The sequence below is a fragment of the Sparassis crispa genome, assembly GCF_003851025.1.
Source record: "Sparassis crispa DNA, contig_000002F, whole genome shotgun sequence".
Taxonomy (NCBI): domain Eukaryota; kingdom Fungi; phylum Basidiomycota; class Agaricomycetes; order Polyporales; family Sparassidaceae; genus Sparassis; species Sparassis crispa.
Window position 1 is genome coordinate 687,713 of NW_020939749.1, and position 20,180 is coordinate 707,892.

General features: G+C 55.3%; 10 protein-coding genes across 10 annotated transcripts; 4 read left to right on the forward strand and 6 right to left on the reverse strand.

Moving 5' to 3' along the window:
- Positions 1-196: 196 nt before the first annotated feature.
- On the forward strand, positions 197-1,661 carry SCP_0301960 (cAMP-independent regulatory protein; the record flags this gene model as incomplete). The annotated part of the gene is made up of 5 exons (XM_027755593.1): positions 197-442; positions 500-561; positions 611-747; positions 805-1,118; positions 1,182-1,661. 5 exons carry the CDS (start codon positions 197-199, stop codon positions 1,659-1,661), a joined length of 1,239 nt encoding a protein of 412 aa, XP_027611394.1.
- A 1,124-nt stretch (positions 1,662-2,785) lies between these two features.
- On the reverse strand, positions 2,786-3,497 carry SCP_0301970 (hypothetical protein; the record flags this gene model as incomplete). The annotated part of the gene is made up of 4 exons (XM_027755594.1): positions 2,786-2,864; positions 2,924-3,300; positions 3,350-3,371; positions 3,427-3,497. The coding sequence occupies 4 exons, from the start codon at positions 3,495-3,497 to the stop codon at positions 2,786-2,788; spliced, it is 549 nt and encodes a 182-aa protein (XP_027611395.1).
- Positions 3,498-3,838: 341 nt separating this feature from the next.
- SCP_0301980 (transcription factor IIA, alpha/beta subunit) lies at positions 3,839-4,921 on the forward strand (the record flags this gene model as incomplete). Its single annotated transcript, XM_027755595.1, has 5 exons — positions 3,839-3,856; positions 3,920-4,021; positions 4,076-4,693; positions 4,766-4,857; positions 4,906-4,921. The coding sequence occupies 5 exons, from the start codon at positions 3,839-3,841 to the stop codon at positions 4,919-4,921; spliced, it is 846 nt and encodes a 281-aa protein (XP_027611396.1).
- A 404-nt stretch (positions 4,922-5,325) lies between these two features.
- On the reverse strand, positions 5,326-6,909 carry SCP_0301990 (hypothetical protein; the record flags this gene model as incomplete). The annotated part of the gene is made up of 1 exon (XM_027755596.1): positions 5,326-6,909. One exon carries the CDS (start codon positions 6,907-6,909, stop codon positions 5,326-5,328), a length of 1,584 nt encoding a protein of 527 aa, XP_027611397.1.
- A 579-nt stretch (positions 6,910-7,488) lies between these two features.
- SCP_0302000 (Uncharacterized endoplasmic reticulum membrane protein) lies at positions 7,489-8,827 on the forward strand (the record flags this gene model as incomplete). The annotated part of the gene is made up of 3 exons (XM_027755597.1): positions 7,489-7,735; positions 7,937-8,633; positions 8,689-8,827. The coding sequence occupies 3 exons, from the start codon at positions 7,489-7,491 to the stop codon at positions 8,825-8,827; spliced, it is 1,083 nt and encodes a 360-aa protein (XP_027611398.1).
- Positions 8,828-9,903: 1,076 nt separating this feature from the next.
- On the reverse strand, positions 9,904-10,353 carry SCP_0302010 (hypothetical protein; the record flags this gene model as incomplete). Its single annotated transcript, XM_027755598.1, has 2 exons — positions 9,904-10,228; positions 10,283-10,353. The coding sequence occupies 2 exons, from the start codon at positions 10,351-10,353 to the stop codon at positions 9,904-9,906; spliced, it is 396 nt and encodes a 131-aa protein (XP_027611399.1).
- A 2,062-nt stretch (positions 10,354-12,415) lies between these two features.
- On the reverse strand, positions 12,416-13,016 carry SCP_0302020 (hypothetical protein; the record flags this gene model as incomplete). Its single annotated transcript, XM_027755599.1, has 2 exons — positions 12,416-12,930; positions 12,986-13,016. The coding sequence occupies 2 exons, from the start codon at positions 13,014-13,016 to the stop codon at positions 12,416-12,418; spliced, it is 546 nt and encodes a 181-aa protein (XP_027611400.1).
- Positions 13,017-13,707: 691 nt separating this feature from the next.
- SCP_0302030 (Aspartic protease) lies at positions 13,708-15,481 on the reverse strand (the record flags this gene model as incomplete). Its single annotated transcript, XM_027755600.1, has 6 exons — positions 13,708-13,847; positions 13,899-13,964; positions 14,021-14,102; positions 14,150-14,334; positions 14,387-15,188; positions 15,266-15,481. 6 exons carry the CDS (start codon positions 15,479-15,481, stop codon positions 13,708-13,710), a joined length of 1,491 nt encoding a protein of 496 aa, XP_027611401.1.
- Positions 15,482-16,687: 1,206 nt separating this feature from the next.
- SCP_0302040 (Aspartic protease) lies at positions 16,688-18,487 on the forward strand (the record flags this gene model as incomplete). The annotated part of the gene is made up of 6 exons (XM_027755601.1): positions 16,688-16,897; positions 16,947-17,724; positions 17,774-17,955; positions 18,015-18,105; positions 18,198-18,254; positions 18,312-18,487. The coding sequence occupies 6 exons, from the start codon at positions 16,688-16,690 to the stop codon at positions 18,485-18,487; spliced, it is 1,494 nt and encodes a 497-aa protein (XP_027611402.1).
- A 925-nt stretch (positions 18,488-19,412) lies between these two features.
- Positions 19,413-19,652, reverse strand: SCP_0302050 (hypothetical protein; the record flags this gene model as incomplete). Its single annotated transcript, XM_027755602.1, has 2 exons — positions 19,413-19,437; positions 19,495-19,652. 2 exons carry the CDS (start codon positions 19,650-19,652, stop codon positions 19,413-19,415), a joined length of 183 nt encoding a protein of 60 aa, XP_027611403.1.
- Positions 19,653-20,180: the final 528 nt, after the last annotated feature.

A 20,180-nucleotide genomic window follows, 5' to 3' on the forward strand; every position in this document is an offset into this window, starting at 1 on the left:
GGTTAAACTTGCTCGCTCCACTCACACCTGCAGTGAATTGTCTGATTAATCATTTCTAGATGTCCCCAAATCCGGGCCCTCTGATCGCATCCTATAAATCCTAGATTCTCTCCACGCCCTTCCGCCTTCTCTCCTTCTCCCTCTTCCCCCTCCTCCTCCTCCCCGTCCTTGCGATTGTCGCCTTATCGCCGCAGCCATGCAGGAGCCAACCCTCACCGACATCCACATTCGCTCCGTCCAGGACGCCCACAAGCTCTTCTACGCTGTCCAGCTCGGCCTCCTCGAGAAGATCGACAAACGTCTCGACGCAAACGAGCGCAATGCCCTCCGCCCGGGCAACGTCTACGTATGGGAAGAGAAGGGTCCCACCGCAGACACGTTCAGCGTCAGCATGGAGCGCTTCACTGAAGGTAAATCATGGACAGCATCCCGCGTCAGAGACGTACGTCGCCTTCGTCGTGCTGCTCCCGCGTCACTCATCCCCCTTCTCCCGTGATAGGACTTTCTTATGTACTTTGAGGACCAGAAGAAGAAGGGTCGCGGTGACTCTCAACGCGCGAAGTGCGTGCTCCACACTGTTCTCACGACGCGCTGTGCTGACCCGTATTAGATCGTCCGAGAACCAAGTCGTCCGGCCAGGCGAGAGCGATCAGTTCATCAAGCTCACATACTCGGTCTTCCGTGATGACCCCGCCGATCTGGGACAGTCCGACGAGAAGCAGAGGAAACCACGGAAATGGCATCTCAGTAAGCGCATATACCCAGCCATCTTCGATCCCTTCGCTCAATACTGGCTTTGCGAAGACGCGTACTTCACGAAACTCACCGAAGGTCAGCTGCGGACGATCGACGACATCCCATTCCTCCGTGACCTGCAAGTCCCAGAGGGCACGTTTAAGAGCGCGCGAGCGAACAAATCCGGCAAGAATCGCGATGCATCAAAGTCCACGAACTCGAGCGTGAAGCGCACCTTCGCTCCCTTCCCCTCCAATTTCCCGGCACACCGTACACAGGATATCCCCTCGGGTCGCGCGCCGTTACCTACCGCACCCCAGCCCACCATGCTGTCCCCGGATCAGATTCCAATTGGCATCATGCCCCTCGCCCTACCTCTCTCGGTGAGTTGGTGCCCTGCCTATTTTGAGACCCCCTCCCTTATCTGCAGCACCCCACTCTGACAGCAACAGGAGCATATCCTGCAGTCCCTCCCACAGACTGGTTCTTCCAGCCTCATACCCATTGACGGGTCATCATACATTCCACACGCTATCGCCGCATATATGACTGCGCCCTTCGTCTCTGAGCCCGCACTTGATGCCTCGTGTATACCGCCGTCACGCCATTCTTCCGATATGTCCATGTCCCCTTCACTCTCCGATTTCTCGAATGGATCCTGGCCTTCTCCCAGCCCGTCGCACCGCATGTCCGACTCGCCCTCCCATTCTGCATCTCCCGATTCGCCAATGGCGGATATCTTCGCGCCGTTGACGGACAACGGCCTGCCTTACGAGCCCGCGCCCGTCTCCGAGCAAGACGGCGGTCAGGCAGGCGGCGCACGCGTCGACCTCGCGCCGCTGAACTCGCTGCACCGCAGCCATCCGTACCGTCGGAGCCCCATCGACGACCGCGCGCTGCGCCTGCTCGGGCCCGGCGCACGTTGATAGCGCCGCGCGCGACGCACGCCACAAACCAATGTACCATTCACTGTATTTCGTACACGGATACCTCTACACTCTGCACCATTCTGGATATTCCCTGCACCATTTTGGACTTTTACACTGCTCGCGACGTGCTCATATTCATGCTCTATTTTCTTTGGATGCAGTGCGGGCCGGCAGACACCTGAACCGGTACAGATAACGTCTGTCCGACTGGCCAGAGACTCTTCGCGGCTGCCAAGCTTGGGGCCGCGATCGCGCGCTTGGCAGAGCCGGTATCAACGCCGTACGTCTGCGGCAGGCTGGAGGGGGCGAACGCGCCTCCTTGAGTGATGGTGGCGGACCTTGACTGCGGCATTGGGCAGCGGTGGTTCTGCGGCCATTGTGCGGTTGGTCTCAGTGATGCGGCTAGGCTAGTGCGCACAGGTAAAATGATCGTGGATAGTGGATTTGGATCGTAGGTAGCCCGTTAGCTCGTTGTGAGCTGCAGGCGCGTGACGTGTAGCAGCAGTTACAATTAGAACCGCAATTGCCCGCGCCCGACGCGACGCGGTGTATAGGATACTATCTGTGTGCTGCCGGTGAGCTGGTGCGTAGCCGGCGCATGAGCTGCGAGCAGAGAGACTGAATATTTGTTTACAATGTTTACAATACGATATCCGCCTTCGCCCCAGTGGGCTTGGGACATGTTCTGATGAGGCGCGATAGGGCTCCATCTATGCATGGATTGTTCTATTTCGTACTTGCCTTTTTTGAACCACACCCGGCAATGGCGATGGATCGGGCTGCACGTCTCGGAGTTGTGCGGAAGCCTTAGGGCGCGCTCACCGCAACGTCGGGACCGCGGATTTATGATACGCTCCCCGGCGGGGCAAAATAATGATTTGATCCCGGACGCTGCCCAGATATGATAGCTTGCCCCGGGTGCAGTTCTAGCGATAAGTAAATCCATCATGCTCGAAATGATTTCATTACTGCACCACTGTAAGATACAGACAAGAAGAAAGTACAGAGAGAATGGGTATGCATGGCGAGAATCACGGAGGAAAGGGTGGGTGCACTAAGGCTTGATGAGGTTCGATCTATGATAAGACGAACCCCCATCGCACCGTCCAGTTCATCTGCCCTCAGCCGAATCTGCCTAGGTTCTTGGCGCTCTTGCTCACGGTCTCCAGCTCCGCCTGCTTTGCCTTGGCGCGCCTAGCCCTACATAGACGAACAACATTCAGCGAAGCGCGTCGTCAGACGAAGGCGCATGCACGCACTCGTCCTTGGCCTCCCGCTCGAGCAGCCGCACGTGCTCACGTGCGGCGCGCACGGACGCCCGCGCCTGCCGCAGCGCCTGGTCCACATCGCGCTCGGCGGCCACTGCGTCCGCGACCTTCTGGCGCGCGCCGACGATGGATGGGTGGTTCCGCAGGTCCTGGCCCGAGTTGGACGACGAGGACCGTCGCTGGCTGAAGAACCCGCGCGAGCTGCCGTTCCCGCTGCGCGTCGAGTTGGCGGCGGTCGAGGGCTGGTAATCTGGAGAACGCGAGTTGCGGGAGAAGATGCTGCGGCTGCGCGAAGGAGGTGCCTCCTCTGAAGGGTCAGGTGTGGCAGATGTGGGTCCCTCCGCAGAGCTGGAAGGGAAGAAGGGCATCTGCGTGCTGTGTGCGTTACGGAGCGTATAGACTAGAATGAACACTCACCTTGGTATATACGAAGGCAGTTCTGGAAAGTGAGTTCGGGTGAGCAGCTCGAGCGACGTACCTTTTATCTCCTGCACGCCGTGGACGTCAGTGGAGTGGTGTCCCCACTCCACATCACCTGAAACGAGTTAGTGCGCAGAATGCCCATTGAGAGTGCAGCCACCGCAGCGAGACCTAGAGCAAGAGCCTTGAGATTATTACTGAAAGTGCGAGTTCGCATTACTGGGTTCGTCGAGGCCTGTCATTAGACATGTCCTAAGCCCACTGGGGCGAAGGCGGATATCGTATTGTAAACATTGGCATAGTGCGTCATAGCGGGATGGTCCGTGCGTGGGAACGACCTTCATGCCATCGGAGTTTGTCGGAGTTTGATTCTTTCCTGGATTACTCACCTTGTATAAATGGCCTTTCCTTGTCTCCTCCCACCACCAAACCGTGGCCCCATTATCGTGCTCGCCGTAGAAGACGATCCCTGGAGCTGAAACGTCGATGTCCAATAAAATAGTGGTGAGCTGCTCACCATGTAGTGCTGTAGTACTCCAGTTGGTGACCGTGAGTTTTGTCGATGAGCCCACCATCTATCGCACCGTCATCGACGACGTGATCGCCAACATTAAGACCGAGTTCGACGAGTACGGCGTTGGCGAGAACATTTTGGCCGATCTTCAACACGTGAGTATACCGTCCTCGCTCTTCACCTAGTGATTCCACCATGGTTTTGCGTAGATTTGGGAGAAAAAAATCATCGATTCCAATGTGGCCGAGTTTGAAACCGCTGTCCAGCCGCCTACACCTCAACACCCTCCGTATCCTCCACACCCGATGCACACCATTAGTCATCCCCAATACCCTCCGCACAACCCTTATGTACCGCCCCATGTGGCTCCGCCACCAGGGCCGCAGATCAAGTCTGAGCCTATGGACAGCAGGTACATGCTGACAGGGAACATGCCTTCTTATGGCATTCCACCACTTACGGGCCCCCAAATTCCGGGGGCAAACAGAAATATGTACAGTCAGCCCACCGGTCGGCCACCCTCAGGCCCCTCACCGCCTGCCCCCACGGCGCGGTACCCGCCTCCTGTGCAGGCAGCTCAGACAACGGCGCGAATTCCTCAGGTTGACGGACCTTCGTCCTCTTCGTCGGACTCGTCCACTCCGCCGCCAAGCCAAGCCCCCCGGTCGTCACACCCATCTCTTCCTCAGCCTTCGCAGAACATGAACGTAGCGCAGGTGGACGATGAGGCCATTAATAGCGATCTTGATGATTCAGACTCTGATGGCGATGACGATCGCGAGGATGCCGCTGCTGTCCCCGATATTGTGTTCTGCACGTATGATAAGGTGCGTCTGCCATGACTCTCTTACTGTGGCATTCTGAGCTCTCTTTTTTTACCAACGTTCGATGCTGTCCAGGTTGCGCGTGTCAAGAACAAATGGAAGTGCATCCTCAAGGACGGCATGATTCATGTTAATAGAAAAGACTACCTGTTCGCCAAGTGCACTTGGTACGTCTGGCAAGGTCTTCTATTCGCTTGTGTCTGAACCGTTTGTAGCGAGTTCGAGTGGTAGTCGAGAACCGTCAGATCGATTTCTGGGCTCGTCCTGCTAGGCCAAACATCTGTCTCGTTCGAGGGGGTATACATCTATCATTGTTTTCATCAGTCGCGGAGAAAGTTACGCGACACGAACTTTGCCTCATCCTTTGCATCCATATGTCCACTGCACTCATCTGTAATCTACAACTCACACGCTCAATATTAACCATGATCTATTATGCTGAAGTGAATAATTACAATCTTGAGTACACGGTTGGGAATAGCCCTAAGTTACGGTAAGTGTGCGTTGTAGTAGATCGAAGTTTCGAATCAGGAAATACAGAAGGATTGTGCAATCAATGCAACCGCGATGTCAACGAGAACAACGATTTCGAGTCATACCGGAGACAAAACATTCAGAACAGTATACGGACTCCCTCACGCCTGCGCCTTCGCCAAATTGTACTGCTCGACGTCGCTCTTGTGCACGTAGTCCACGCAGTCCGCCGCCATCAGCTGCTCCTCTGTGGCAGCGCTTTCATCGCACTCGGGGTCGGTATACAGCCAGACGACGCCCTCGCCGTCCTGGAGGTCGAGCCCGGCGCTCTCGTATTTCTCGGTCCACCAGATGAAGATGTCGCGCGCGAACGGGTCCGTGGACGCGTCGACGAGGAACCCCAGCGTGCGCACGACCTCGAGCGCCGGGAACAGCTCGCGCTGCTCCGCGAACGCGCGCAGGTGCAGCTGCGCGTGCGTCGGGCGGTTTGGGTACAGCCGGCTGATGCCCATACCCCGGATGCCCACGCGCCGCAGCGCCGCGTGCGGCGCGTTCAGTGGCGGCGCGGAGTCCGACGGTGGGGGCCCTGTGGGTGGCGGGAGCGGGCTGAAGAGCGACTTAGCGGGCGGCCGCTGCGGAGGCTGCTGCAATGCGGAGATGACAGGCGCGCTCAGGACGCGCTCGCGGCAGTCAAAAACAAGCGTGTCGAGCTGCGGGCAGACGTCTGGCTGGAGGAAGGTCGTGATGTCTACTGGGCCGGACGCGTATGATAGGGAATTTACTGGGAGAAGTTCGACCGTCGTGAGCTTGGGGCCGTGCACTGCGAGGAGCGTGTCGAGAGCAGGAGGGATGGCGGACAATCGTCTGGTACGCGCGGTTGACGCGTCGAGGACAAGGCGGGCGAGTGCAGGCAGGGAGAGCTTGGTCGCGAATGCCATGATGGCTGGGCACATCGGGATTAGCAAGTCAATCACGCCTGGGAGTACCACAGGGGTGTCCCCAAGCTCCGGCACGGTCTTGGAGTTCTCGAATGCGAGTTTGCGGATGTCGAGCACCCGAAGGGAGCGGTACTTCGTCAGGAACGTCGGTGCGAGCAGTGACGCCTCTCCTGCGGGCACCTCGCCCTCCTCCCAGTACAGCGCGCGCACCGACTCTCCGAGGTAGCGCGTGAATACGTCCAGCATCCCCTTCGACAGCGGACGCTCCCAGAACCCGCTCACTGCGTGCAGATTTGGCAGCATCGACAGAATCCCTGCGATTGCATACCAGAACGGTGCAGTCTTCGATGTACGCGAACAGGTGTGAATTTCCAGATGCCGGATCCAACGCGCGTGGCCCCGCTCCGAGGTGGTGTTCTCCGAGGTTGCGCTGGTACTAGCGCCAGCTATAGCCGCGCGAAGATCGCTCGACTCAAGCGTCCGCCCGAGTAAATACGCCCGGCGACTGCTGTTGATCACGACGTGCTCGTACAGAAGCTCGGTGGATACTCGGCGCCAACCTTGGCACACGAGCACCAGGCTGCACTTGGTGCGCATTGACGACACAGGGGTGTTCAGCGGGTTAAAGGGCCGCTGTATCTCGAACGACTCCCGCGGGCTGATGCATCGTGCGCGCGGAACGTAGGTTGCGTAACGGAAGATCTCGAGCCAGAGCTCTGTCGGTAGGCTCGTATGGTCCGCGCGGGGTGAGCACTGGGTGTCGGACATGGTGTTGGACAAACGGATAAGCGTGCGTTCTGCGGACATGGTTAGCTTTCAATAAATCGTGGTAGCCTCGCGATTAGCACAAGGATTTCGCATGCAAACTCTCTGGGCTGCAAGTAGAACATCGACTCACTGCGATGATCGATTCGCCTGCGGGATGTGCTGAAGTTGCCTGCGACGGCTTCCGCTGCTGCACTGCAGCGCGCAGGACGACCTGTGGGCGATGAAAGGTGATCAGATGGACTACACACCAGCCTGCGCAACAGAGAAGCGGTGGATAAAGAGATTAGTTGTCCCGAATCGGGCACGGCGACGATATAAGTACGGTCTGGCGATCCGGATCCGAGTCTCCGCAAAAGAATCACTGCAGCACTCACTGTAGCGGCCTTGCTGTGTTGGAACTACTGTGAAACCGAGTCTTGTTCAACTTATCGTCAAAACGTATCTTTCGCGCAGATGTTCAAGTGAGTGAGTGAGATCATAAATATGGTCTCCCGCCACCGGAGGCAAATAGGCACAAACAGCGTTCTTGAGTGTCAAGCGCCGGTACTAGTATGTAAGTTACTAGCGGCAGTTGAGCGGCAGCGCACTTTACCACATCTAAGTCAATAGGCTTCACTCATGAGGGGATCTCTGGTTTGTCTGCTACTGGCGGGCTTCGCTCAGGCTGTTGAGGTGTACCTACATCCTGTAGAAGATCTACCGTCAAGGCTTTCAGCAAGTCAAGCTGGTACTGCGCTCTCTCGGCATCTTGGCTTGGAGTACTTCGAATCTGTGGATGCGAATGAGTTAGACCGGCAGGAGTCATTTGTAGGGAAGGGTGTGTGGAGTGCCTTGTTGATCACTGTGGGCGAAGAGGTTGCAAAAGGTGCGTCATTCCATGATTCACTGGTGTAATGTCCGGAATGCTCTTTGCGGAAATGCGATGGGTTAGTCTGTAGGCATCTTGTAGACTTCATGAGTGGGCCGTTGAAGTGTACACGAGTTTATTGGAGCATGAGGGATTTCCTTGACATATTTCACCAGGGCAATGTGCAGAGAGCTTCCAGCTGACTTTCTCTTCTTGCAGATGTTGTCCCATCAACAATGAAACCCTCATTTTCCCTGTATACTACGCCATCACTATCTTCCCTCTCTTCCCTCATACCCACCTACCTTGAACGCGCACAGCAGGCCTATTCACATATTTTATCGCAACCCTCACACCCGGGCGTGCCGCGCATTCTCGACATCTTCTCCGTCCCCTCCTCCGCGACGGAAGCCTTCCTTTCAGAGACGGCCGCGCTCGTGGACTTCCTCGAATCTGAAACCACAACCGACTCGTTCGCCGCACTCGAGCTGACTGGCCTCTCCCAGATAGTCGAGACGTTCGGTCGCGCGAGTGAGCAATACGCCCTCGCAGCGGAGACCATGCGGGGCGTCCTTTCCAACGCAATGCCGAAGTCGGGGCTAAAGCTTGCCATCGTGACCGTCCCTACTGCATTATTGAAGCGCCAGGACGAGAACGACGGCGCGCAGCCACCTCAGAGCCCGCTCCCCGTGCCCTCGCCCGGGCCCGCGGAGCCGATCAGTGGCGTGTCAACGTGCTACACGTCTGCGGAGTCGTGTGTGGACGGGACGGGCGCTTGCAGTGGGCATGGCGAATGTGTGCGCGCGAGCAAGGCTGGGAAGACGTGCTACGTCTGCGCATGTGCGGCCACGAAGGACGACGGGGGGCGGACGGAGAACTGGGCGGGCAGCGCTTGCGAACGCCTGGATGTGAGCGGGTGAGTGTGGGCGCTGTCAATTCCCGTGGTGTGCTCATTAGTGGAATTCTGCCAGGCCTTTTGTGCTATTGACGGGCACGGTTGTTACGCTGGCGCTTCTGGTTGGAGGATCTATCGCGCTGCTTTCGGGGATTGGAGGAGAGGAGCTGCCGAGTGTATTAACAGGTGGTATTGTACCTACTACGAGAGACTGAAAGGAAGTTGTGCCCTGGACGTATGCGCAATGCACGTAGCATTTTCACCTCTTCACCGACCATATTCCAGTTTGCAATTGCGGTGTTATGCGCCTTCCTGGTAAATTGGACAATAATCAGGTTTTCTGCCGTTAGTGGAGGTGAGTTCATGGATCAGATCGTACTGCTGGGACTGCCCCACCCATTTGTCTGCAAAGTAGGAAGCATGCACCTCTGCTCTCTGCAACGATCTTCGACTGAATTTACTTCTGGGGAGCATCTACCTTTTCGTCGACGGTTGCATTGATTCAAGGCTGGCTATCACCCGGAAAATATCGCTGATTACTTACCTAGGATGCACACAGTCTGGACAGCACCTTCCACTATGTTCACATCCTCGTGTGCACTCCCCCTTAAAGTTAGTCGCCGTTGCGCCAAACCGCAGTGGAAGCTCCGAGGAACACGACCCGTGAGCTATTTTAAGTCCAATTCTGCTGTAGTGGCTGCGAAGGTTGAAACTGATCATTCATCACTTGGGTGTGCCAGAACATCTCCACCCGAGCTCTGAGCCGTCAACAGTTTCTGAACCATTCCCTCAGCGTTTCGTTGTACGCGTCGTCTCTCGCGGCATGTCGTCCTCTGTACACCACAGAAATTGTATCCTATTCGCCGACTCATCGAGTCATGCATGATGCAGGTGGCGACATTAATGCACACAGTATCAAAATCCGACGGTGCACGTTATCGGGTCCTTTCCGCGATCCTGTCCGCGATCTATGAGATCGGCAGAATAATCCAGTGCTAGCAGAAAGGAGGGAATAAGTATATACTCACGACTCCGATGTCAGCCTGGCACATGCCGCACATCCTCTGGTAACTCGAGACATTGAGTAAACGATCCTATTTATCAGACTGAAAGAGCGGCGGCATCAGCTGAAGGATAGTGATATCAGCCAATGGAATGCAAGTGTCAAAAGCTGAAGCAAAGTTGAAGACAAACATATGCAGTCGGAGACAGTGCGATACAGCTGAGATGATGATATGTTCCTCAAGAACCTATTCAACAGCAGGCACTTATATAGATATATGGATTACCATCATCTTAACAGATGCTGTGCCTCCTTGTGAACCATACTCATAATGTATGGAGTTGCAATCTTTCCGGAGAGGAAGTTTCTGTGGATAACCCCGTCTACGATTGCCGGCCCTACAGCCACCAATACATTGTTGACAGAGTCGTTATCATCGAGGTCTCCTTGTGGGAACAGAATGTCCAGTTTTTGACACTGTACTAAGGCATTACGAATGGCGCTTTCGTGCTGCAGAGGGTCTGCGTCGTATACAATTCGTGCGGATGGACCAAATCGCCAATAGGCATCCCAAAGATCCTCAGTAGTGCGCAACGTGAAGGTCTGTAGTGGCCTAAAACAGAACTGGATCAGATCCTTGTGACAGTCGCAAAACCATCAGACATACGCTGCAGCACATATCTCAGACCACGACCAGAGTTTCATGACATACTTTTCAACTTTTTTTGTTTGGCCCATTCCTTGTATCTGGAGGATTTCGGCAAGGTGCAAAAGACAACCTTCCACGGCAAGAAGTCCACACTGTTCCACACCAGCGACCCTTGCGTGTCATTCGAGTCATACAGAACCCATCCTGCATCCTCCTCTGCGAAATTCCCTCCGGGAACAACTCCATTGTGTATAGCGCGGATCGCCGAACGTAATGTTGAGCCATCCATGTCGGCACTTGTAAATCGGTAGGCACCGGACTCTCGAAACAAATAGTAGCTGAAGGGATTGATTGATAAAATCGTCGGTTGACCTTTGATGAGCCGTTTGATCAGAGCGTACACTAGGAACAGAGTCTTCCCTGGTCACGCAGGTCGGTTCTATCGTCACTTGAATCCGCGTGCTACGCACCAATACCGGGCTGACCAGTCAACACGACAGGCCTTTGGTCTTTCTCGAAAGTTGCCATTGCGTCTACATACTCCTGTCGAACGAGTATCATCGGCTGAGAACTTGCGATAGGTCGAGGCAGCCACGACAGGTCGAGAACAGTGTAGTTGATGGTTATGTTAGGGACATCAAAGACAGGGTCACCGACAGCTGAAGCAGCCGCCTCATTGTCGTCATGGCCTGCGGAAGAATCAACGTCGATATCGCTGGACTCCATCATGTCCCGTAAATCTTCGTAATCTGGAAATGAGCAACACTTCTGAACGAATACTTCGTCCGATTCGCTTTTCCATAATTTGCGATACGAAAGCTTCGGTCGTCTTCATCAAAATCATCGTCGTTGAGAGCGATACTCGAGAGGTGTATAACCGGCATGATAGACAAGATATTACCAGTGGGAAGAAGGCCCGCCTGAAGTTCCTCAGTGATCTGTCAGTGACAGGGGCCACGAAAGTTCAAAGTTGCGACAAGGTAGCTCTCGATCACGTGATGGCTACGCGTAGAGACGCGTCAGGACGCGTCGCGCGTTCGCAAGTTGCTTAAAGTTATTTCTCCTTTCTGACGTCGGTCGATCCGTGCTTAGGCGAGCCGTGAAGTGTACTTTTGTTGCGCATTTATCTCCACATTGCCTGATGCTAATAGCCTGCTGACGCGGGCCTTTGGTGCCCTGTTCGGAGACAACGGCTTGACCCGCGGCCCCACTGCGTTTCTTTTGTACTAAGGAGTATTCCATCCGCCACGATTTGGTCCTTTTTTCATGTTCATGGTTATTGCCGTAACTTCCGCCCCACCGCTGGATCGCGCTACATCGGGACCCTGAATTCCACGTTTTATCGCCGGGATGGACATACCTCAAACCATTAGCTACAAACTAGCCATATTGCTCAATGGACTGTTTTTACAGAGAAGTTTTCCGTCTTGTTACCCGTCGTGGATAGCTCTTACTAGTACACTAGCTCAACTCCATGTTGCAGTTTGCTTCCTATATCGTCACTTCAAATACGACCTTGACTAAACTACTACGAATATCCACACACTATTGCAAAAGAAACGCGCTCTTTGTTACGGCAGGGTCTCCGTTGTGAGTGGATGTCTCACGCGGTTTGAACCATTTTGCTGAACCGTACACAGGCTTTCGGCATGACACTGGTATTATCTTGCAATGAGTATCTTTATATGCCGATCATTCACGAACCCCAAAGAGTTGATTTTTCTTGTAGGAATCGTCTGTGTTGAGGTACATTTCGTCCAGCATCTTCCCGCAGACCACAACGATGGTGAATATCTTTATAGTAAATGGCTCGTGTTCGTGCTATGACTCCTTGTTCTCATTCCCACTAACGCTATCTAACACCAATAGCACCGTTCCATTTCAGCGAGCACACCAGCGTCATGTGCGTTCTCGCGTAGCACGATGGAGGAGTGACCATTCACTTCGGTGCGATTTCGCCATAGTGGCTCTGCGAAAGGCGTAATTTGCGACAGCAACTCACTTCTCACTGTTGCTGGAAAGACACTCTTCTCCGTGCTGCTGAATCGATGATGTCCTTATCCAGGTACCGTTGGGGTTCCATATTCGAAGGAACAATTTGAAATCATGCTACAGCACATTCCGGACCTGAAACTGACGAACTACTACGACCTATGTTTCCTGGGCATCTGCAAGTCGTCGGCTGCCCTCGACCTGCACGTGCAATACTGGCGCTTCTGTCTCACAATCTGGCGAGTCCTGTACTACACAACCGTTTGCATCCTTCACACCAGGGAAACACAGCTCGGAGTCTTCTTGTGTGGACGTGTCTTGGCCTGACGTGCCGTCCTCGTCCACATCTTGATCCGTCTCTTCCCCATCTCCCTCACTTCCATCTTCCTCACTCGCAGACTGCTCACCCGCATCCGATGCAGCAGGCCGCCGTGCGCGTCGCGTGCTGGCAACTGCAGCGACATACGAAACCTTGGACATGATCCGCGCACGCTCGCGGGCCGCCTTCCACCGCTTGACGTTCGCCTGGTGCGACTGCGCTTTCAGGTGCGCGCCAAGGGACTGACGCCAGATCCAGTCCGACGAAGACGACCTATGTTTCGGGAGGTTCGGGCTCGGGTTGTCCTTGCAGGCCTCACAGCGCACCTTCTTGGTGGCGGGATCCAGGTAGATTTCTTGGAGATAGTAGGTGAGAAAGTGATGCCACAACAATTTGTCTTGATTGCTCACCTTCTGGGAGGGGCTTTCGTTTGCGGGCCATAGCGGATAAGGTTATATGTGAAGTGAGTGGTCCGTTCAGGAGGTGGGCTGATCAAACAGTACGGACGTGCATTCTTGCAGGACTGCGCGTGCCAACGCGTGGCAATTGAAGTGGCCTCTGTATGGGCGGGACAACGTCCTGCGGATCTCTACTTCGATCTCATTTGTCCTTGTCCATCCGGCTCCGTTCTCGTTGTCCCTGCAAGTCCATACGAAGGCCCAAGATTCACGGGAGGGAGCGAACTTCACATTGCACAAAGAGTTATCAGTGACGCGTGTACTCAACCTGGTCCCCCGGTGCCCACCATTCTCAGCCACTCTTGCGTTTCTCAAGGTTCCATCTTTCTCGTCAGGTCCCCCTCCAGGTTTCGTTGTTTGTCCTACATTTCCATCTGCATGACGCACATATGCCGAAAGTTTTGAGCCCGAAGTTCTCCTGTAGCATGGAACACGAAGACCACGCACACCCGATGTAACACCCAACGACACCAGTCTTCGCAGCCTGTGAGCATCCAAATCCAAAGTCTAAGATAAAGCACAACGAGGGATAAATCGTGTATAACGAACGCAGGGCCACCACGTAGGACAGCAAATACATATTAAACGCGAAAGCGTCCGGCCAATCCAAAGGCAGTTACGGAGCCGCACACGTACTATATCCTTGCATTAGAATTACCGCACACGGGGTCATATCATGCAGCGACAAGCCACGCCGCGGCGAGCGCGACCAGCGACAGGGCAGCCGCGTGCGAGTTCACAATCAGAGGCGACGCGCCTGAGCTGCTCCCGCTTCCGTTTCCGCTTCCGCTCCCACTTCCACTCCCACTCGAGCCTGCGGATCAGTGAGTAACAGAACAGGGCGCAGAAGATGTGGTGGACGTACTCGAACTCGTAGGCAGTGGCAAGCCGGTCTGGGTGAATGTCGCAGAGCCGGGGGTACCAGGAGTACCTGAAGAAGGCCTGTGAGTGACAAGGGACAAACCTGATCAGCATAACAGCTCGCACCTGAAGAACCTCCTGCGGCATTTGACAGTTGTGCAAAGCCGACCGCCGGCGGATTCGCGCGGAACACGCTATACACATTTTTCTGCAAGAGGTCAGACACACGAATAGTCGTGTCCACTCAAGACGTACCAGGAAAGTGTCTCCGAACACCCAGCTGGGGTTCCCGTTCCCGACGCTGGAGCCGAGATTGAGGTCAAATATGCCGCCGAGACAGTCATTTTTGTTGTCGACGCTCCCGAGATTCATATCCGCGGCGCTAACAGGCCATGACTGTCCCCCAAACGCAAACGAGATATTGAGGTTGGTCGAGCACGCTGTAACCCGTCATATTCAGATGCAATAGAGGGGACGATCCGCGGAACTCACGGAACGACCAGAAGCCCGCGTACTGGCCCGTCAGCGCCTGTGCGCCGGGAATCGCACCGTAAATCGCCTGCACCGCCTGCGTGGGCGCGCCGATGAGCGTCGTGCCGGTGTCGATTGCCGCCTGTGCAGAAGTGCCGTTCTGGAAGGAGACCGACTTGCCCTGTACGGTGACGGCGGAGACGGTGAGCAGCCAGAACGACGGGCTGCTGCTCGAGCCGGTGAGGCTCTGAAACTCGATGTTGCCCGTGAAGAGGCTGCTGTTCGTGCCGCCGAGCGTGAACACGCCGCCGTACTCCTCCGCCTGGGCGGTGGGGTCATCGACGAAGCGGGTGAGCCAGAAGCTCATCTCGCCGCTCGCCAGCTGGCCGTCTGAGACGAGGGCCTGCCAGAACGGTGTCGCCTGCGTAGACGCGAGAGCCTCGAACGCGAGGCCAATAATACCAGAGACGTTTCCCGAGAGCAGCTGCGACGTGACCTGGTTCGCGAGCAAGAACGTCTGCGACTTGACAGTGAAGCCGCCCATGCTCACGGTGTCCTGCGCGAGCGTGCCCTGCACCGTACCGCTCCCATATTGGATGCTGACCTCACTGCCACCACTGCTGTTACCTCCGCCACTACCCGCCGAGGATGGTTGGGTAAGAGACGAGGACGAGGAGGGGTTGAACTCGGGCGTGCCTGACGCGCATGACACGCAATTAGTAGACGAGAGCCAGAGGTCCGAGGAGCCAGTGTCGAGCACGACGGGGAAACTCTGGGACGGTGTGCCTATCGAGATGCTCGCGATATAGGATGAGTCTGAGAACTGGATTATGATGTCATAACGGGACATTAATATTTTTTAGAGATGAAGGAAATTTCCCGAAGGTCAAGCTGGCTGACCTGGTTTATCATGGGAATGCCTGCAGTTGAGCCACGCCTCTGGAGCTTGGAGGATAGGGTCTCGAACCCGTACCGCGCGCGCATGAATTCCGCTGAAGCAACAAAGTCGTCGATGGCGGCTCGCGCCGCCTGCCTGCGAATTAAAGGGACATTGACGGGTTCGGCGACAACAGGAAGAGCAAACAACGACAGCAACAGCGACGAGGACCAAAACATGTTGGTGGTGGGGAAGAGAGGTGTAGCCCGGCGGTGGACTGCGCAGCTGCTTATGTCACGGGGTCTGCTGGCTGACGGCCACGATGACGAGGAGCGATTTGTCGATGGCCAAGACTCAGGAGATGCCGCGGCAGAGTCGTGTGCACTGCCCCGACGTTCCGCAGCCAGTTCTGTTCTGAATTTGGCCGGTTTGCTGTAGAGCCGCGGCCTCCTCCCTTGCCAGAGCTGCCGCTCCGACTGATACTGGAAATAACGGCAAAAGTCTAGGACATTCCACATCGCTATTGGCATGCATAACTCACTTCCACCGACTCCTGACCATCTTCGTGGGGACGTGAATCCGAACTGGAGACACTTGGGCTTAAGCGGCTGAGTACAGTACGTCGATGAGGGTTCGGGCGAGTCGCGCTGACTAGATCTGACTCTTCGTGTATGGTAGCTTTACGCACGATACAGATTCACGGTACGCTGTTTAAGTCAAAGATGCCAACATCAATCACATTGCTGTATAACTACTAGGATTTAGAATGATGATCACTCTAGCATGCGTTCGGTACGCCTTGGCGTGTCCTGTCAGTGTCAGCGTGACCCGCCGCTATCTGTGCGCCTTTTCATCCTATCGCTGTGACGTGTTGTGTAACTCGAGGCCAGCCCTGCCATCGATCTGCCAAGGAAGGTTTTTATGTTGGAAGCGGAAATGAGTCGAGTGGTCGAGTGGAAGACACTTTCAGCCACCTCTGCCTGTTCCGGGAAGGCCGGAAAGTAGCGAACGCGTGCATCTTCGGAACGTCTGTGTGTCCGAGTCAGCGACGGTCGTCAGCTTGATCTCTCTGTTGTCCGACGAGGCTGTTCTCGTTCTTCCTCTTGGGCCTTGGCTCTTCCGATTTCTGGCGTTTCTGTCATACCACATTTTACGTTGTCCTGGAAAATGATTTTTCAGCCCACAAGGCGCGCGCCCACTTGGCACGGCTTCCTGAGTTTATTATAATGCTCTCCACACGCTCGTGTCTTTTCAGACGTACTAGTACCGCCGCATCTCGTACCTGCCTTTCAAAAAGCACTAGCTTCCTGCCTGCTGTCGCGGGGAGCGGTGCTAATTGGCGTTTGCATCAGTGCTGTGGCTACTGCCAGAAGTCGTGGTGCAAAGTATAAGAACTAGCGCTTGGCTTTGATCGATTTCATCTCTAATTCTCCTTCCTTACATCCATGCTTTACTACCCTGGGCTGCAGCTCCTTCTATTTGCTGCCCTCGTTGCGGCGGAGCCTCTCCATGTCTCCATGAACCGCAAGAGGAATCCTTCGCTGGCTGCTTACGCTGCGTCGGCCGAGCGCATACGTGCCAGGTACGGTTTCGAGACGCTTTCCTCGAAACTCCAAAAGCGAGGACAGACTGCTGGTATTCCAATTACGGACCAGGTGAGCTCTCTCGCTCGCATCCCATGGGGCGTGTGTTTATGTCTGGCAGGACAGCGATGTCTCCTACACCGGCACCGTCACAGCCGGCACCCCACCGCAGGACTTCTCAGTCATTCTCGACACCGGCTCGTCCGACCTTTGGTTCCCAGTCACCAACTGCTCTACTTGTCCCGTCGGACCCGCCTTTGACCCTTCCGTCTCGACGAGCCTTAAAATCCCAGAGGTGAACGGCCAGGCGTACGCGGTGACGATTCCATACGGCAGCGGCACAGTTGCCGGTGTGCTTGTGCAGGACACGATAACCATGGGCGGTTTCTCTATAGCGCAGCAGGCGTTCGTTGCGGTGGAGGATATGACCTCGGGCGTGCTGCACGGCACCGCAGCGGGGCTCATGGGGCTCGCGTTCCAGTCACTCGCGTCGACGCAGTCGATGCCCTTCTGGCAGGCACTGATCTCGGGGAACCAACTTTCGAATCCGGAAATGTCGTTTTGGCTCACACGCTTTAACGGCGACGCGAACGCGGCCGGCCAGGAGTATGGCGGCGTGTTCACGCTCGGCGGCACGAATAGCAGTCTGTATACGGGCAACATCGAGTTTCACGACATGGCGAACGGCACGTCCAACCCGACGTTCTGGCTCCTGTCCGTGTCTGGCGTCACCGTGCAGGGCAAACCCGTTACGATCGGCGGTGGGAGTGACGCGCTTGCTGCGATCGACACTGGCACGACGCTCATCGGTGCGCCCACTGACGCGGTTCAGGCAATATACAGCGCAATCCCCGGCTCGCAGGCGCTTACGGGTCAGAACGAGGGTTTCTACAGCTTCCGTGCGTGCCTGCAAGTCATGTCTTCACACGTGTTTTGACGGTTTTGCAGCTTGCACCACTACGGTGAACGTGTCACTCTCGTTTGGTGGTCGGTCATGGCCAATTGACCCTACGGACATGAACCTCGGCACTCTCGACGCAGGCCAATGCATGGGCGGTGTATTCGACGTTACACTTGGCGCGAATGTGGGCAACGGCGATCCGAGCTGGATCGTCGGCGACACATTTTTGGTAAGCCCAGCGGAGTTGTTGCAGTGTATGTGCCTGATTAAGCGATGAATCCAAAACAGAAAAACGTCTACAGCGTATTCCGTGCCAGTCCTTTGTCGATCGGATTTGCGCAGTTGGCCGGCGGGTCTTCGTCTGGTGCGTCTTCTTCTGGTGCGTCTTCTCTTCTCGACTCTCTTTGAGAAGCTTTACTCACAATCATATGATCTATATTTTCTTCCCTGCCCGCCTCGTGCAATCCGCAGGAGGCTCCAGCTCCTCTAATGGTGCACAAAGCACTGCTTCATTCCACACCACATTCGGTATGTCAATATGCTGAGCTCGCGTCACTTTTCTCTAACTGGTGCGTGGACAATTAGGCGGTAGCGGTTCGCATACCACCACCGGCGGGTCACCCACCAGCGCAGGGAGCTCGCCCTCGGGCCCGCCAGGCTCAGGTGGCTCAGCGACTTCTGGCGCGCTCTCGACGATCGCGAGCGTCGGCGGGTTCTACATCGCGGCGGGCCTCGCGCTCACCCTTGCTTCCGCATGGTAGCCACGCATTCGCTCTTTTCAGTTTGCTTGAAGACTCGGACGCTTTTTTTCCCCAATGTATACCTGGGGTGATGGTGCTGCTATATTTACAAGTTTGGATGCAATCGCTAAGCTGAAGGGACTCGGAACTGCATGTACTTAATTGACGAACATTGTCGCTCATTCCGTATCGTGTTTGCTTGTGGCAATCTTGTTGTCGATGTCGCGATATGCATTCGAGGATTCGCTGTAACTAGATGGTCGTGGCTCCGCGTCAAAGCAAAGTGCAGAACATATTTTGGGCAGTAGCTGGGCTGTTGGAGCACTTAGCGCTTGAGTTTTCGATACTGGGTCACGGGACCGTGTTGAGAGCACGTGCTGACGTGCGCAAGTCTTTTCACGCGTTTGTCACTCTGTGCTATCTGTTTTGCGGCAATTCTGTCCGCTTCCGAACGGACACAATCTCATGCTCTCTGCTGCCACTACCTGGCGGCGTTTCGAGTATAACTGGGGTGAGGACAAGGTAAGTAGGTTAGTTCATGACATCCGGAGATTACGGCAGGCAACTGCATCAGATGCCCGTCTTTTACCAGTCGAAACGCAGCTAGGATGCCGCACGAAGTGTCTGCTATGACGATGCGCGTTTACAAGACTCACGAATTTTGCGCTACGGAACAGACCGTACTTACATACATCCAAAGCCACTGAGGAGACACCTTCGACCCTCAATGCCCTACGCTAGTTCGGCGAACCCAACGGCATTGCGAGCGAAGGAGGAGACTGTGTAGACATTGATTATGAATCTAGGGAGGAGGCAGAGTATGTGAGCAGTGCATTGCGCACCCATCAGCAAGGAACATGCCTGTCGCCGGGGAGGAAGGTGTTAGGACCAGACCTAACTTGAAGGTCTTTCTTTGCCCGCAAGTGCCCCATTGAACACAATACCCTTATCTAATCCCACCCAAGGAGAAGCTGCAGCAGAGCGCGATCAGTGTAGTTCTGAACTGATGAGGAAGATGTGAGACTCACTTCTCCGCGCTAACGGCCCAGTTCTTTCGTCCCCAGCTGAATGCTACGGAAGGGCGTTCTACGCACGGATACGCGTAGAATCCATTCACTGGGTCGAACAGGAACGAGCGAGGGACCGCCAGGTAGAACAGCTCGACGAGGGCGGGGGGGCCATACATGACACCCGTACCAGTATCAATGATGGTATCGATGCCGTTAACGACGGATTTTCCGCTGACGATTGCACTCGCACTCGTAGGCTGCCAGAAGCCAAATTGCTGCGTTGATGTCGTCACATTCTACGGAGCCGGTATAGAGCGTGTCGTCGGTGCCGCCGAGGGAAAAAGCTCAGATCCGGTAGAAGCTAAATTGAAGGAGAAGACATCCTCTGGGACAGCGCCTTGTTCGTACGCGTTGTTGAAGAAAGGGATTCTGTGTGAAGTCAGATTCAAGGAATATAGACGTGGACATTAGTTTCCATACCTGGTTGAGATTGGGTATCGCGGGATAGGCAAAGCCAAGCAAACCGTCCGCAGGGTTAGATCGGAATTTCCTCGGTAGCTGTGTCACGGCTGCAACATCCACTACAGGAACGTCAGTCCCAACGTGAGGGCCACTCTGACAGTGCTAGCGAACGCTCGACTGACCGGGATCGGTATGTATAGATGCGGACACAGTGGATTGGTCACCATACTGGAGGGAGAATG